Below are 18,491 nucleotides of genomic sequence, written 5' to 3'. Positions count from 1 at the left end.
CTAAAAATTGACATTTTGATCATGCATTTTTGGATGAAAATATTTATATTTGGAGCCTTAAAAATTTATAAAAATTGAAGGTCATTGGTTTTTGAAACCTTATAAAAACCCATCAATGCATTGGAATCAAATGCTCCGAGAACAGATCCTTACAAAAACAAGTGCATAGATCACATATCTAAGGCCAAAATTTCAAAAAAACACTGAAAATCTGATAAAATGTTTCTTAGTGGGTAGGTTTTCATTCCCCTATATATATATATATATATATAGGGTTAATACATTCATGCTAAATGAAACATGCTAAATGGGTTTTGAGTTATTTTGTTTTATTTTTAAATGTTGACCATGGAGATGTGATCTATGAATTTGATTTTATAAGGATCAGCTATTGAAGTGTTTGATTCCCAGGCATGGGTGGGTTTTTATAAGGTTCGAAAACTCAACAGTCCAAAATCTTTGTTAAATTTTCGAAGCTCCAAATATCATATTTTTCATTGAAAACACATAATCCAGGTGTGGATTCCTAGTAAATTGACCACTTTCAGTAAGAAAATATATCGGCACAATCAGTGTTTTTTATCTTCATTAAAAACAGGGACGCATCAACTAATGCAAAGACACATACTTCATGCTGTAGAGAATACCTGTTAAATACTTCCGAGATGAATACCGATACCAAGTAGGACACTGAAAAATAACGAGAACATTGTGTGATGCACATTAATATTATGCCATAATCAACAAGTACAGTTGGACTTCAGCTAATCTACACAATTTTCAGCAAGCTTGATTACCACACAAAATAACTTCATTTGGATAAATGGCAACATAAATGGTCTTCTAGTCTGTCTGTGCAATACAATTGAACAGATGGAGCTTACAAATTTATTGTCAAATGCACAAAAAGCAAAGCTAAGGATGTTACAATGAGTTCTTAACTAAAAAGAAGCTGCTGATTCAATTTAGACAGCAAGATCAAAACAAAAAAAACTGTGAAGTACGTTTATGAAATGGCGGTCAACCACAGCAGCCCCCACTTTGTGAAACAGCACCATCCCTCCCACTTGCAGGAATCCCTCCATATCCGACTTTAATTCCATACGACTAAAAATAAGACAAGAATCCAAAGACTTAGACGCCTTATAAGTTATAAACATACAAAATCAATAAAATTAGAACCGTGTGTGTGAACTCTGGGAATACCTACACCCACCTAATAAAAAACCATAATTTTTCAAAATTTTGAATTTTTTCGATCAATAAAACCCCACATATATGACCTACATACATTTTTTAGTAGATGACAAGTTTTGGATCATATGATATGATGTACATGTAGGTTTTTTAAGATCTTCAAAAATCAACAGTCCACAATGTACCAAAATTTCATGACTTGAAAAATTATATTTTTATGTCCAAAAAACATGGGCCAAAGTATGATTCCTATCAAATAAAATATGCTGAACACATCTATGAGGTCTGATGAGAAGATGCAACGCGCACACATGATTTCTATCAGTAGGTGCTCCTAAAGGACCCTATCATTACATATATGTAAAATCTAAAAATGTACTAGGCCAACATGCACAATATCCTATCTTCAAAGCATCATAACAAACTCCATCACTTCCACAAATCAAGATGAAACTTCAATGGGAAAAACAATGTCCTAATAATTAAATGATACAATTTTAGATATTTGTCTATTTGTCATCTAAAAAATATCATTTTTCTGGAATATGGTCATCATCATTAACGGTTCCTAACATTTCTCTAACATCAGATTTTTCCAAACGTGTCTTATTTATGTTTTATCAGAAAATTAGGAAAATATGCCAGACCCGGTACCAGGATATGCCCAGAGCATTAGGTATTTTATATCAACCAAAATGCTTTTACTGCTTTTTAACCCTAAGTTATGTACAGAGAAATCCATGAAAACTAACTTATAGCAAGACTATATAATTCGAGCCATTTCAAAACGTGACAATAAAATAGGAAAGTACACAACTACCACATGCCATTGTATTCTGTATCCATAGAGAACCATGCAGAAGATTAAGATCTGGCCCACTCAATAGGCAAAATATGCTTCCTACTAATCATCCAATTTAAAACCGTTATATCACTATAAGCCTTTCAAAAACTGCAGACGATTCCCCATTATGGAAGGTTAGGTTTTCTCTTCGGTTGAACCATACTCAGCCAAGCTAAAGATTTGACAATGAAATCCAGTGCACTGCACCAACAGAGAGATTTTAACTCACCTCATTGGAAACATCAAAGACGCCCTCTTGTATCTTTTTGTAAATAGTGGCCGCTGTACTAATAAAGGCCTGGAGAGAGAGAGAGAGAGAGAGAGAGAGAGAGAGAGAGAGAGAGAGAGAGAGAGAGAGAGAGAGAGAGATCTGTTAATGGGGTGTATTTGCAGAAAGACTCAACAAAGAAATCAACACATAAATGGGTGAATCCAAGAGAATGAAATTCGGCATGAAAAAAATGTATGACCTCTTCAACATTCTGAGCAGTTTTTGCAGATGCTTCCATAAATATCAATCCATGCTCCTTTGCAAACTGTTTGCCTTCTTCAGTGCTGACAGCTCTTCTGTGAGCAAGATCACATTTGTTACCGATCAGCATGATTGACATATTTGCATTTGCGTGTTGCCTTGCATCCTCCAACCAACTTGCCAGATGGTTAAAAGTTTCTCTCCTAAAGGAAGGGGATAAAGAAGGATTAAGTTTTGGAATGCTTCTGTACTCTAATGTTCTTATCACATAAAGTACATGAGAGAAACTTGTTTTAGAGCTTACTTTTCATAAATAGAAAGAAATACCATAGCATTACCTTGTAATATCATACACTAAGAGTGCACCAGCTGCTCCTCTATAATAAGATCTAGTAATTGATCTGAAAGATTCTTGCCCAGCCTGTAATAACAGCACAACCACAATAACAGTTAACCTTCACCAAACGGAAAATACCTACATGCATCTAATCCTGTTGAAAGGAAACAATAGATCTTCCCAGAAAAGATTTTGCAGTTCAGAAGTGAAATTTCTTTCCATTTCTACCATGGTACTCGGGCTTGAAAGATATGCATAAAATGGCTGAATGAACATCTACCTTCAATTTCTCTAGAAGCAAAAGAATTAGGGGCCATTTGGATGACACACAAAACGAAGTCGTGGAAACTATTCTTTAAGAAAATACTATTTTCCATGTGTTCAAGTGACAAAGTTATAAGAAAACGTATTTCAAAACATTTTTTGTGATGCCAACACACTTTTGAAAAAAACAGTTCTTGGTTATTTTTTTCAAAACCCAGTTTTCAAAGCCTTGTTTAATTTTTGGGGTCACACTCTTTGGCTCTTCCTTTTTCCCTCATCTACTTCCTCACACCTGCACATCACCAGCACCCTCCCGTCACCACCAGCCTCTGCTGTGTGTCACCTCCATCTACCCATACCCGGATGCCCTTCTCGGAGCCATGATATAAACTCATTGCTCAGCACCCTCCCTGCACCACAGGTGGTCTCCACTGTTTGGTACTACCACTTACCATAGCAGATTCACCTCAACACCATAACATACTCCCATTGTCCAGCACCACCTCCTGGGCTGTTATGGCCCTTGGGGTTGTAATGGCATTTGTGCAAGAAGGAGAAAATGGAGAGAGAAAGATGAAGTGAAATGCTTCAATTCGAGGTGAAGCAGCCTCCCAAAACCCAAAAGAAGGGGTATTTCTCATTAACTGTGATCATGGAAAAATGATTACAATGCACGACTTCTATCTATACGCCCCTAAAAGCATTTGATCCCGAACCGGATCTTATTTCTTTAGACCCAACCTAAAGCAAGTAAGTCCTATACAAATGCATATGATGGTGTGAAGGTGAGGAGTGTAACATTCCCCACCCCTTTAACCCCCCACCCCCCCTTCTCCCCAAGGTGAGAACTGTGGAAAGTGTGCTAATATAGTTTCTTTGTATACTTGAATCTTTTAATGGTTTCTGCTGCAGCAAAAATTGCTAAAGAGCCATCATTGTGCCATTTGTGAATGCTACCTTCCATTGTCATGTTGAACCAAAACATATTGCAGTTTTTCCCAGCTCCTTAGCCATTTTTCCCATGCCTTAGTAGAGTCAAGCTGCATTTTTAAACATTGTTCAAAGCCTCTAAGAGGTAAACTCAGGTGCCATCATAGCTTTGTGACACAGGGGCAGTATCTTCCTCAGGGGTGAGCATCGGTCCGGTCCGGCCTGGCCCGGTCCAGCCCGTCACAGTCCAGGCTTAGGCCTATAAGTTAGGTCTAAGCTTGGCCTGAACCGGGCCGACCCGGCCCACGGGCCTAACGGGCGGGCCGTGGGCCAGGGTTTTCCCAACGGGCACCCTAGTGCAAAAAATTCATCTATAGAGGCAATCTGTCTTCTATCAAATTCAATGTCATCATCACCATCTTCTGTTAAAATGTAAAACTGTACATATATGTATATATAATAATATTATATTATATATATATATATATATATATAAATACATTTTTAATTTCTTTCTTTTCTGTATTTTTTTTCCTTTATTTTTATTTTTTGTCTTTATGTCATCTAGTTCAGTTTGAACTAGAATGACTGTTGCTAGTCAAGTCCTGTCCAGACTTGACTAGCAATAGAGCTGTTGGACTGATACAGTCCAACAGCTCTTACAACAGCTCTAAATAGAGCTGTTGGACTGTGCCCAACAGCTCTATTGAGTCCTCTTTCAGCTGTGTATATAAAGGGGTGCAGCCCCTCTTGTATTTTTCTCCGATGCTTCTTAAGCAATTGGTTTTTCATATCAATAAAGAATACATTTTTATTTTTATTTTGTTTCCAGTTATACCCTTTTTAAGGGTTATGCTTTAGTGTCATTCTTGACACTTGCTCTTGTTAATCAAAGCTCGTGTTTCGAAGATCCCCATTTCATTTCATGGTATCAAAGCCGCGGAAGTACTAAATCTTGAGGAAAAGCTGCTTCGGTTTCCGTGCCCGTTTGCAAAAGTGTTCGCCACTTGAAGAGAAGTGTTTTATCACTTCATTGGAGAAGATTTCACATCTTGTTGTATTGTTTTTTTTTTTCTTTCTTTCTCATTTTCCTTCTTGTTTCTCTTCTATCCCTATTCTTTCTCTCCTTGTAATCGATGGATGACAATGATAAAGTCACCATCATGCCTATGAAACTAAGCGATACGAACTATGTAACATGGGCTTCAATCATGAAGCACCATATATGGGGAAAAGGCTTATGGGGGATTGTGGATGGTTCCGATTCGGAACCTAAGCTATCTCTTACTAAAAAGGAGGGAGATAAAGACGTCCCTCTATCGGAAGAAGAGAAAATCAAAGCTATTGCCTCATACGAGAAGAAATGGAAAGAATGGAGAATATCTCATGCGAAGATAATGTCATGGCTTATCAATAGCGTTGACATTAAAAAATGCTCAAGTCTTGCCAAATTTGATCATGCCGATAAGGCATGGGAATACCTTAAGAATATGTATTCCCTTAAAGATATTGCACACGTGTGCAACCTCCAAGAAAAAGTTCGAATGATGACACAAGGAGACAAAACTATTCGTGAATATTACAATGGGTTGTCCGAACTTTGGGAAGAACTTTCCCTTTTAGAACCAAAGTGGCATTGTGCCGAAGACATCGAGCTTCGTCAGAAACAACTCGATGTTGAACATTTTTACCAGTTTATCACTGGATTAAGGCCGGAATTTGAAACCACTAAATCGGCCCTACTTCACCGGGGAAAAATTCCTTCTATTGTTGAAACTATTGAAGAGTTAACAATGGAAGAAAATCGTCTCCGGAAAGGTTCTTTAAAAATTGAAGATGATTCCGTTTTAGCCGTGTCTAGACCAGGGAATCATGTTCGATCATATAGGCCTCCTCACTTTAACCGACAAAATGGTGACTATGATAAGAAGAAAGTTATTTGTCATCACTGTCATGAACCGGGACACTACAGGCCACAATGTCCCAAACTTAAGGAGCTGAGAGAAAAAAGAGCTGCAATTGCTGGATCGGAGCCTAAAGATCAGGATGCACCAGTTTCCCTGGCCCAACTAATGGAGATCCTTCAGCCTCTCATCAAAGGTGCCTCTTCCTCATCTGAAGCTTCAACCGGCGCAGCAGCCTCATCTTTTTCTGATTTAGGTAAAATTTCTTGGCTTCTTGACTCTGGTGCATCTTTTCATATGACCCCAAATAATCAAAGTCTATCCAAATGTGTTAAAAATAAAACAAGTGTGTCAAAGGTCTTTACTGCTGATGGGACTTCTCTTGAAATAGAAGGAATAGGAGATTTTGAAAAAATTTATAAAACAAAAAAAATTTTTATTCCAGAAATTAGACATGTTCCCAAATTAAATTTAAATCTTTTATCTGTATCTCAAATTTCTGATTATGGGTGTAATATTTCTTTTTCTTCTCATGGTTGCTGGGTACAGGATCGCCAGTCAGGCAAGCTGATTGGAGAAGGCCATAGAGAAGGAGGACTCTATTACATGGATTTTTTGGAAATGCCGAAGAAAGCTTTTTGTTATAATATTCAAAAAATAGAGTTGGAACTGTGGCATAAGAGACTTGGTCACCCACATATAGCCAAAATCCAACATTTTCCAAATCTAGGGAAATTTTGTAACTCTGAATCATTTGATTGTAAAGATTGTATTCTCGGCAAAATGAAAAGATTACCATTTCAGAACAGAACCTGTTTCTCTTCAAGACCACTTGAATTAATACACTCGGATGTTTGGGGTCCTGCACCAGTAATTTCTAAAGGAGGATTTGTTTACTATGTTATTTTTGTCGATGATTTCTCCCGACATACGTGGATGTACTTTCTCAAACATAAGTCTGAAGTATTTTCATACTTTCAAACTTTTCATAATATGGTTAAAAACAAATTTCAAAATGATATTACTATTTTTCGCACAGATTCAGGGGGAGAGTTTTTATCCACAGATTTTCAAAATTATCTTAAATTGCATGGCATCACACATCAAAGATCTTGTCCTTATACACCTCAACAAAATGGACTGGCAGAACGAAAACATCGTCATATTATAGAAACTACTAGAACTTTATTAATAGCAAATCAAGTCCCTAAAGACTTTTGGGCAGAAGCTGTCTTAACTGCCACCTATCTCATTAATAGGATGCCATCTTCTTCGTTACAAAATATCACTCCCATTGAAAAACTTATGAACATTTCTCCAGACTACTCTAGATTAAGAATATTTGGGTGCAAATGTTTCATATTTACTGACAAAAATGATAAACTTTCCCCTCGTGCGATTCCCTGTGCCTTTTTAGGATATGCTGAAAACCAGAAAGGTTATAGATGTTTTGACTTCAAAAATAATAAACTATATGTGTCTAGAAATGTTTCCTTTCTTGAAAAGGAGAGCTTCTTTGATTTTAGAAAATTAAAAGACGTCACTGAGTACTCCTTTTTGCTAGATCTAACATCAACATCTGATGAATATGACCTTGATTGTAACTTTGATGATGATCCAAGAATTATTGATCTTAATGTTGAAAATGAAGAAGTTCATAGAGATACTAGTATTCAATATTCCAGGCGACAAGAGTCTAATACTCCATGTGCACTTGAGAAATATTCTAACATTCCAACTAGACAATCATCCCGAATCTCGAGGCCTCCAGAAAAGTTTGTATCATACGAGTCTTTCTCACCCACATATAGGGCAGTTATTGCATTAATTCACTCATATGAAGAACCATCCACATATTTTCAAGCAAAAAATGATATCAAATGGATAGAAGCCATGAAAGTTGAATTAGATGCACTTGAAAAGGCTTCTACATGGAATATTCAAGGTCTTCCTCCAGGAAAGAAAACTATAGGATGTCGATGGGTTTATAAAATTAAAACCAAGAGTGATGGTACTCTTGAAAGATATAAAGCCCGTTTAGTAGCCAAAGGTTATGCCCAAGAATATGGGATTGATTATGAAGAAACCTTTGCTCCGGTGGCTCGTATGACTACTGTCCGAACCTTATTGCCTTAGCTTCTATCAAAAAATGGTCTATTTTTCAAATGGATGTCAAAAATGCTTTTTTAAATGGAAAGCTAGTTGAAGAAGTATATATGGAACCCCCTCCTGGTCTAAGTATTCCTAAGGGTAAAGTCCTTCGCTTAGAAAAAGCTCTTTATGGACTTAAACAAGCACCAAAAGCTTGGTATGATAGGTTTAGTCGTGTTATGATTGATATTGGTTTTCAATTCTGTTTAACTGACACTGCTTTGTTTATTAAGAATTCTGATGCAGGGATCATTGTGCTTCTTCTCTATGTGGATGATATGATCATCACCGGAAGCGATAAACAGGGAGTTGAAACAATCAAAACACTTCTTAAATCTCATTTTAAAATGACTGATTTGGGCTTGTTGAGATATTTTTTAGGCATTGAAGTTGCTTATTCTCCTAGAGGATATTTATTATCTCAGACTAAATTTGCTTTTGATATTGTTTTCAGGTCTGGTATTACTGATGATAAGAAAGTTGACACTCCAGAAGTTGTTAATGTTAAAATGAAGATTGATGATGGAGAACTTCTTGCAGACCCTACTCCTTACAGACAGCTTGTCGGGGCACTTTCCTATCTATCCATTACCAGACCAGATATAGCACATGCTGTTCATACAGCAAGTCAATTTCAACATGCTCCTACTTCTGTTCATATGGGAGCAGTCATGCGTATTATCAGATACATCAAGTCCTCTCTTTCACGAGGACTTTTCTTATCTTCCTCCTCTTCTCTTGATTTAATTGCATATACTGATGCTGATTGGGGAGGTGATCCCAATAACAGACACTCAACCACTGGCTTTTGTGTCTTTTTAGGGGAATCATTAATCTCGTGGAGGTGTAAAAAGCAGCAGAAGGTATCTCTCTCATCCACCGAAGCTGAATACAGAGCCATGGCAACCACGACCATGGAAGTAGTTTGGCTCCGACGACTGCTTGCTGACATGGGAGTTGAAGCAACAAAGGCTTCACAAATGTGTTGTGACAACAAAAGTGCGATCTACATTGCCAGTAACAGAACATTCCACGAACGCACCAAACACATCGAAATGGATTGTCACTACGTCAGAGAGGAATATCTACACGGGATAATTGATCTGCCATATGTCACTTCAGAATATCAGTTAGCAGACCTCTTTACAAAGCCTCTCGCTGCTCCCCGATTTCACTTTCTCTTAGACAAACTTTCGCTCATTGTACCGTAAGTTTGAGGGGGAGTGTTAAAATGTAAAACTGTACATATATGTATATATAATAATATTATATTATTATATATATATATATAAATACATTTTTAATTTCTTTCTTTTCTGTATTTTTTTTCCTTTATTTTTATTTTTTGTCTTTATGTCATCTAGTTCAGTTTGAACTAGAATGACTGTTGCTAGTCAAGTCCTGTCCAGACTTGACTAGCAATAGAGCTGTTGGACTGTGCCCAACAGCTCTATTGAGTCCTCTTTCAGCTGTGTATATAAAGGGGTGCAGCCCCTCTTGTATTTTTCTCCAATGCTTCTTAAGCAATTGGTTTTTCATATCAATAAAGAATACATTTTTATTTTTATTTTGTTTCCAGTTATACCCTTTTTAAGGGTTATGCTTTAGTGTCATTCTTGACACTTGCTCTTGTTAATCAAAGCTCGTGTTTCGAAGATCCCCATTTCATTTCATCTTCTGCAGATGCTCGCTTTTGGAGTGGCTTCTTCATGTGTTCTTCCCATTGAAGTCCTATAAACCATTCACTTCTGTCCACATCAATCATTCTCATTGCTACCCCTTCACGATCATCATTTTTTCTGGCCTTACTAAGACTGTAATTCAGTAGGTACAGCTATGTGCTCAAGGGACTTCACCAGTTTGCTAACTACTTTCTCTTGCAGTTTAAATTCTTTTATGGCTCTTTCTTGCACATTGTCTTCAAAAACATAATTAAAAGAAGGTGAAGCATTGGCATGCTCATTTATAATATCTGAACTTGGTTGATCACAGGGTGGAACACAATTTCTTAACATTTTATCCACATCAACAAAGTTCCTAAAACTAAGTCATCCATAACCAAGAGAGCTAGCACCCTTTCTGTCCTGAAGCTCACTTCAAAATAATTCAATATCAGTTTTTGCTGGGGAGATATCACTAAATGAGGAGCAAAATAGGTTAGAGCAATTCACAGAATTCCAATCCCTTTGAAGAGGATTGCCACTAGAGAGTTCAGAAATAAAGGCATCATTCACTGTGTCCTTAGGGTCAGACATTTTATTTGCTCTTTTAGCAATTACTTTCACTTTGTCAGCATAGTCGTTGATGCATGAACCAGTAAGTACATATAAATTCACAACACCATAAAGGGTTCCATTTGGCCATTGAATACTTAGATGAGTTTCCTTTAACACTGTAGATTCGGATGAAATTTTCACCTTCTAAATCTTGAACACTAAGGTTGGTGGGATCACTTTCAACTTCATGAAAATTTGTTCCTGAACTGCTTCTATACACTTCCACCCTAAAACTTTTGTTGTTATTACAATGAAGGTGCATGTCACCTCCACAGTCTGCCTGTTGTAATTGGGTAGGTCCACACCTTGCTGAAATAAGTCTATTTTTTTATGGCAAAGGCAGACAAGCCAATTCCAGACAGACTTAGCAAGTTGCCTAGCAGCAGATATGGTGTATATGGTTGATTCATACTACCGACTGCAACAACCATCATCCAAAGATTGAATAAATTGTTACATCAAGCCCCTTGTTTCTTGCAACTTGAAGAACAAAATAACCTCTCGCTACAAGAGTTTTACTTGTAACATCAAATGTCATTTGAAGTTTCATTGGTTCCTTCTCTTGGACTCCCAAGAAAACTTGTTCTTTGCTGAACATTCTCACAGCAGCAATAGTTAATATCCGGTGCCATTGACACACTTATGTCACCAATGCCAGCCTGATCACCCAAGCAACATCCTTTCCCCATGTTAAAAAAATCGATAAAATTTGAAACCAGTTCAAGTGTCATCTGGACTCTTAACACCTCATTTGCCTTAAGTTTCCTGAATGTGCCTATTGCCAGACCAACGACATCATGCATGGGCAATTTGTTGGTGTCCCTCATTTTCCAATGCTGAGTAATTGTTTCCAAAGAGAAGGGACTCATCAGGCCAGTTGTAGTTTCAGGTAGCCCAGCTACTGAATTACCATCAGCAGTGTCCGACTGAGTGGCAACCTGAACCATAGTCAGAGCCTTTGACTGACCATCCCTTGTGCATCCTGTTACAGGTTCAAGAGCTAATAAGCAAGTCAAAGTTAGTGTAAAGAGACAGATGTGATGCCTTAGTTCCTCATCAGCCACTGTGAGGGTGATCTCCTGGATTGGTTTAGCTTGTACCCTTAGTCCTAATTAAATTCCATTGAGATATAATTTGATTCCCTTATTCAGTGGGCTCCTCTTCAAGCAGTTGGTGGTTACTGCTACGCCAGTGTGGTGTTTCTTCAAACAGTTTGCATGTACACACCATGGGACTTCGAACTAAACAAAGACTTTGCAGAGAAATTTCATTATATATTCTGCAAGGGAATCCCAAGAGGTTAAAATTTGCATACCTGGCTGAGAGTGTATAACCTGTTGGGGTACTTTCTGTGGTTGTGAGGCATTCCACCAAACAGTTGGCTTGCACCATCTAAATCTCTACGTCTCATTTGAGTGGCATTCTCATATCCCGCAAGCCATTGTTGCAATGCAAAATCGTATTGAATAGTGAAATGGTAAGCTCCGTATCATCCAATTTTGCATATCCAAGCATCATGTCTATCCATGAATGTGCATCTCTTAGGTACATCTTCTCGAACATTTTCTCTATGTACACCATACAACACCACACATAATAATTCTCCACTAGAATTGTCACAAGAGATAAAACTGGTTCACATCCAAGTCCTATTCTTTTGCCTCATGGGTCGAAAGCCATCTTGGTTGAGCCCTTCAATCCATCAAGTTCAATAGTATGCTAACAAGTGAGCTGCCCCTCGTCCAAAACTAGGATAGTGTTCTGTTTAGGATTGAGCCAGCTTTTTGAGAAGAAGATGCATGTCCTTCTCATTGGAATCTTGATGATGGACCTCTCATCTTGGGTCATGTCAAGAGGGATCTGACTGCAGAACTCGGGCTTCATGTCTACCAAGAATTCATTGCCTTTAGGTTCAGCATGGTGAAGGAGCATTCTGTCAAACACTTGATGGTTTGCCTTAGCATCATGAAAACCAACGCTTGAAATCTCAAAAAAGGCACCCAGATTTTCTTCGATCAACAAACGATCCATGGTTGCACAATTCACAGGGGGGGGCAACGAAAAACGATGCAAGATTTGCCATTTCGAACATTAGATTTGCAGCCCTTCGTGCAATTCTGTACTCCAATTCCCGTTTTCATGCAGCATACTACTCGTTCTCATATATTAACAACTTTGTTGCGAATTTTTTGCAACTATGCTCGAGTAGCGGTATGGATGCTTCAAGTTCCATAACGGGCACGTCAGTGAAGGCAATGCTGTTTGTATCGTACCGTATGATACGATACGGTACACTACAATATTTATTGTATCATAGATCAATACGATACACACCTGTATTTTGATACGGGTGTGTATTGTATGTGTATTTCATGTATCGTACGATACGGTGCCTACAGACTTAAAAATGGGCAAAACTGTGCTTTTATGTTTTGGAGTTTTAAAGAGCTCTTGAGAGCCGAAACCCTCATTCGTATAGAACATATTGAAGAGCTTCCCATGCACCCTAAGAGCCGTGAGACCGTTTTGGGGGCCAATCTTTTGGCCGGGGAGAGAGATTTCATGATTTCGTCTAGTAAGAGTGCATTTCCACCATTTTTTTACCCAAAGAAGTGGGTTAAGGTAAAAAAGTACATTTTCACCATTTTTAACTAAAAAAATAGGTTAAGGTAAAAAATATTATGAGTAAAATTACAAAAATACTCTCCATTTTTTTATCTCGGAGGTGCTGCCAACCCCCCGCTAATAAAGATTTATATCAAGGTAGAAATCAGGCTCCACACTCATCCAACAAAGATGACATCAGATGATCCGACATGACAATGGAGCACTTAAGTAATGAGTGAAAACCGATTGAAAATCAAGTGCAACTATTGTCATAATATTTTTGTTTATGTAATATGAAAGTATGAGTCTTGTGGCACGTTCTTAATTACAAGATATTTAATATTTTGCATTGTTCTTGTGAGATAGTTGAAGTTTGATGATGTCTTATGCAACTCATAGAGACATAAATGCTTCATATGTAATTTTATAGTTGCATTTTGTGCATTTCATCATTGTTTCATGTGTTATGTTTTTTAGAATCTTTTTTTTTTTTTAATTTATTATTTTTTACGATATGTATCTTATTTTGGGCCCGACTGATACAGGTTATGATACGATACTTACAACCTTGGGTGAAGGTCCAATGGAGATCTTCTAATGTTGTGTTTATGATCCCAAGATGTGCACACTCCAATGGCTCGATTCTAGTAGTGAGCCATTCTTTCACAAATCCATAAAGAACTAAAATCTTCTCTATAAGGGTTTCAATTTCCTTCATGTTTGCATCCATCCTCGTGACCTTCATTTTAATGAGCATAATCCACAACCGTGATTCCAACTCTCAGAATGTGGATGATCCCAAATTGTCATCTCTTTCGCACAAGTCATTCTGCTCTGATACCACTTGTTACAACCCTCAGGGTCGTAACGACAATTGTGCAAGAACAGAGAAAATGAAGAGAGAAAGATGAAGTGAAATGCTTCAATTCGAGGTAAAGCAGCCGCCCAAAACCCAAAAGAAGGGCTATTTTTCATTAATTGTGATCATGGAAAAATGATTACAATGCAAGACTTCTATTTATACCCTCTTACAAGCATTTGATCCCAAACCGGATCTTATTTCTTTAGATCCAACCCAAAGCAAGTAAGTCCTATACAAATGCTTATGATGGTGTGAAGGTGAGGAGTGTAACATGGGGCATTGTCTGTTACCTTCCCTTTTCTCGCTAGAGTAGATGACTCAATATTGTTGCTTGGCACAATAGTTTAGAGTCCTTAGACAACTTGTGGTCTTATCTTTTCCCTTTCCCTCTGGATGGGCATGAGCATCTGCAGATCATGGCTAGATCAAGGAGCACAAGAAACTGCATATGATGGTTTGCACATCCATGTCATTAAGGTCTGAGATCTAGTTTTCATATCCATGTTGTTGAGGTCTGAGATTTTCTCACACAGGTCACATCCCCCACTTGATGTTGTCACTCACACTCAGTTTCTCCAATGCTGAGTTCTATACTTTCTATCATAAGCCCATGCCTTAAAGGGGCAGCTTCAACAATGCTGACTTCTACTCCACGTTACAATATGTGAATAGGAAACAATTTTGTCACCCAAACACTGTCGAATACAAAATTTAGTTTTTAAAAACTTTTTCTCAATAAATTTGGTTTCAAAATGAACTTGTCAAAATATTCTTTGGAAAAGTACCATCCAAAGAGGCACTTAACTTTGGTCTGCAAATTGAAATCACTTAATTTTAAAGCAAATACAAAAAACTAGCTGTTTTTTCCTTTATAAGAAACCTACCAATAAATAGTTGCCAACAATACTAGTAAAGGAGGACAAATTGCAAGTTTCAATCAACAAATTAAAGAAGCATACGACATGCTGAAGTTAGAAGCAATGATAAAGAGAAATACCTACAGGTTTCCCATCAGAAAACCTCCAAAGACTCACTAGTAAGCAATTGAAACTATAAACTTACTGTGTCCCATATCTGGAGCTTGAGTGGCTTATTGTCAACTGTTATCATCCGAGCACCGAACTCAACACCAATAGTTAAGTCATGCACAGGTTGGAAGCGCTTGTCCGTAAATTGCAGGAGAAGGCACGATTTTCCTACTCCTATAAGAACACAAAATAAACAATTCTCAACCAACCAGAATGCAACAAATAAAAGCAATATCACTACATTAACCACATGAAGGGAGGAATCATAACATGAAACAAAACAATTTTTGAAAAAATCATCCTCACATTGTTAGATTCATGCATAAAATCACACACAACAGGATGAAACAATGAGAAAACAAAAGCTAAAGCCACATAAAAGACTCAGCAAAGCGGGTTTGCATGAAGGCCTAAGAACAACATACAATCACATAACCTTACACAGTATTAAATTTTGATGCCCCATTTTGTGAACCAGAAGGCACTTTGAGTGAGATGGAGAGTTCCCATCCTGAACGAATCTGGTGAGTCCGAATAAATTTGGTACAGAGCTCATGACAATAAGTCATATGAAACGATTTATGCTACCTAGAGAAATCTATCTCAGTTTGTTTTGCTTTTTCATGGTTTCAACTTTTAAATAAAAGGATGACCAACAAACTGTCAAATTCCCATCAAGAAGTTTGCCACTAATGGAATTAAACTGTAGGCTCTGTAGCATAAAGAATAGCAGTTGCAGACGAAATAGAAGAATAGCAATAGAAAATTTGTATCAAATGAATACCAAATAAAAGAGTACCCGAATTGAGATTCCAAAAGAGAAAAACTGAAAACGATGTGCATAAAAAAGGGGAGATGAAATCACCAACCATAAAATTTCTAGTTCAAACATTGACAAAAAGGCAGCTTCCCAGCAATCAAAAGAAAAAAGGTACCAAGAAACACATCTAGAACACCAGACAACACCGGAATTTAAAAATTCAGAGCTGAAAAGAGGTGGCATGATCAAGCCATCTTGCATATTGAAATATGCTTTACCAGAAGAAATTGGAAAGAAAAGCACTCACCAGTATCTCCAATGATTATGTACTTGAATAAATACGCGTATGACATGGTTGTTCAGGTTCTAAGCCTTAAAAGTTTTCAACTTGTCAAGCTACCAACCTGCAAATAAATAAAAAGCAGAAAAGATTAAAAACCCAGGCAAGAGAACATTTGCATATCCTGAGTAAAAATCAATAGAGCAACAAATTCCTTAAAAAACCCGAAAGTGTATCAAGTAACTAAGTAACTATACTATTGTGCAGATGATAAAATATGAGCATGTTCAAATTCAAAGTTCAGGACCCATTAGCCAGTCACGCCTCAGTTCTCACATGGTGTAAAATAGGAAAGCCAGAGGGAAGTACAGTGCCCGTAGACAAAGTTAGTGAAGCGTAATAATGAAATAACAAAATGCATGGACTTTCAAGAACCCAGAGACAGAGTCTACCTGAGACCTGTGTCCAAACCATTAGAGGAATTCTTAATCAGAGTCATATAGAACTACATGAACAAGTCATAAACCGCAAATGTGGCGCAATGGTACATGAAGATCACTATATCTTCAATAATCTGCCTCAAACTAAACTGAACTGGATGAGCTAGTATTGAATTGTCTCAATATGTACACAAGTCAGTTGGCGGTGGTGGAGAGTTTGTGTAGTCATTAAGTTAGGGATGATAACAGAACAACCATTTCTTGATTGTGGAGGAGATATATATGGCTGCCGTCCATGTTGCTTCCGCAAACATTTATGGTTTCCAGTCCAAATGCCTTATTCTACCGTTTTCTTTAGATTCCAAAGTTGGTTTCAAGAAAAATCCTTTTTCTTCATTCTCTTCCATCTATTTTTTTTTAGTTCATGACTTCATAGAGAATCCAATAAGTATTTTCTCAATGATCAGACAAATAGGAAAGTTTTAACCTAGCCTTGGTATCTTATAAATATTAGTAAGATGGATGAAAACCGACGAGAGAAAATATAAAATATACTGACACCCATTAAAATAATTGCGGCCATCCCAACAGAAGATGAAATCTTCTAATTTCTCTCCCTATGATGGCTACCCACCTCAAAAAAATTCTTAATTTCGAATGACCCAAAAGAGATTAGTGAAGGAAGAGAACATCACTTTCTGAAACCCACCTTAAAGAAGATTATGTACTGTTCGTAATCAAAACCCAACTAAGAAATTACAGAATTAAACCATTCAAGCTCGACGTTTCTAACATCTTCGCCCTCCAATCATTGAAACCCAATCCCAAGTGCTAAAAGATTTAAATGATCGAATCCCATCCAAGTAAATAGCAGCTCATCGTTTCTTCCGAGATAGCGACAAATATGAAATGAATCCAGAAAAAGAATAAACAACGAGAGAGAGAGAGAACCTATTATTTAGCAGGACGGGCAGCAAGAAGGTCACAGAGACGTTGCCAAATCCCTGAACGAATCAGGTACTGCTTCAATCTAACTGTATGAGCTTGGTGAAGAACCGACTAGAGAGAGAGAGAGAGAGGGTCTGGTTGTTGCTTACGCTTCTTGGAGACGGGTTTTGACTTTTGATGGAGACGCAGACAGGAGAGGGATTTTGTTTATCTGATGTAATAACCAGCTCCTAGTTTCCAAACAGGGCCTAAATGAAGAAAACTGTGGAAAAGAATAATTCTACCGTCTTGTTAACTTTTACCTGTTTCTAGAGAAAAAGAAAAGAACGTCAATCTTAAATATAATTACCATGGCTTTTGGGAATGGATTAGAGAAACCTTTTATGCTAAAAAATAGCAAAGGCTGTGTCCTTATAATATATTTTAGGATGCTTTAACTAAACTAAACAACTTTATGTTTTATGTTAAGTAACATTTGATAGGATCATCCACTTTATCAAAGGGGGCTTCAGAGATATCTGGTAGGGGTCTGCCTAACCCCAGCTTGCCTTTCAAAAAAAGAAAAACATTTGATAGGATCATCCACTTTATTAAAGGATTCAACAATATTTGCAAAAAGTAATTTACCAAAGCATCTTATTTAATTTATCATCTTTTTCTTCCTCTTTCAAAATCTAAATCAATAGTCAGTTTGAGTAATTCATGTGAGTAACATCTTATCCATGATAATATTAAAGTAAAAAACAAAGTTAAAAAAAATTAAATATCCTTTCAAGTATCATGTCATTTTCAAAAATGTATTAAAGGTATATAATATTTTGTCATTGTCACCCACTGCTTTTGCATTAATATTCATATGATATGAAAAAACAGGACAAGTAAACTTCACCGCAAAAAAAAAAAAAAAAGCAACAAATTCATATTTTTCACAAAACATCATCTCTCTATTGTTTATTGACATAAAGTTTGTCTACAGCGTAAAGTTAGAGATCAAAAGGAGGAAGAAAGTCTGACTTTGCGATCTAATAATGCCAACCGGATAATGCTGAAAAATTAGTTTTAGTAGATAAGTGTGATAATTAGATGAGACGGATGTCTTGGGAGGGCCTAAACAATGATACAATATTATATCTTTCCCAAATAAAAGACAGACGTACAGTGTCCAAATTCATCAGGAGGGTGGCATTTTGT

At 37.1% G+C, this 18,491-nt stretch overlaps 1 protein-coding gene across 1 annotated transcript; it reads right to left on the bottom strand.

Annotated features, from left to right (window-relative positions):
- Positions 1-793: 793 nt before the first annotated feature.
- Positions 794-17,454, bottom strand: LOC149815477 (ras-related protein RABB1c). The gene is made up of 7 exons (XM_089989543.1): positions 17,304-17,454; positions 15,940-16,036; positions 14,907-15,046; positions 2,852-2,934; positions 2,512-2,716; positions 2,271-2,339; positions 794-1,107 (listed from the first exon to the last, which is right to left on the bottom strand). Exons 2-7 carry the CDS (start codon positions 15,983-15,985, stop codon positions 1,021-1,023), a joined length of 630 nt encoding a protein of 209 aa, XP_089845669.1. The 5' UTR covers positions 15,986-16,036; positions 17,304-17,454; the 3' UTR covers positions 794-1,020.
- Between the last annotated feature and the right edge of the window lie 1,037 nt (positions 17,455-18,491).

The sequence above is a fragment of the Nuphar pumila genome, chromosome 15 (assembly GCF_984573655.1).
Source record: "Nuphar pumila chromosome 15, dmNupPumi1.hap1.1, whole genome shotgun sequence".
Lineage (NCBI taxonomy): Eukaryota > Viridiplantae > Streptophyta > Magnoliopsida > Nymphaeales > Nymphaeaceae > Nuphar > Nuphar pumila.
Note: the sequence above shows the minus strand (reverse complement) of the source record. Positions and strands in the feature narration are given on the sequence as shown.

Bases quoted from the DNA above. Each gene is read 5' to 3' on its own strand.
- LOC149815477 (XM_089989543.1), bottom strand. From the start codon at position 15,985: ATGTCATACGCGTATTTATTCAAGTACATAATCATTGGAGATACTG. The intron at 2,935-14,906 runs GTAAGTTTATAG...CTGTTATTACAG, and splicing joins AGCTCCAGATATGGGACACA to GCTGGGCAAGAATCTTTCAG. The intron at 2,340-2,511 runs GTCATACATTTT...CTCTCTCTCCAG, and splicing joins CTGCTCAGAATGTTGAAGAG to GCCTTTATTAGTACAGCGGC.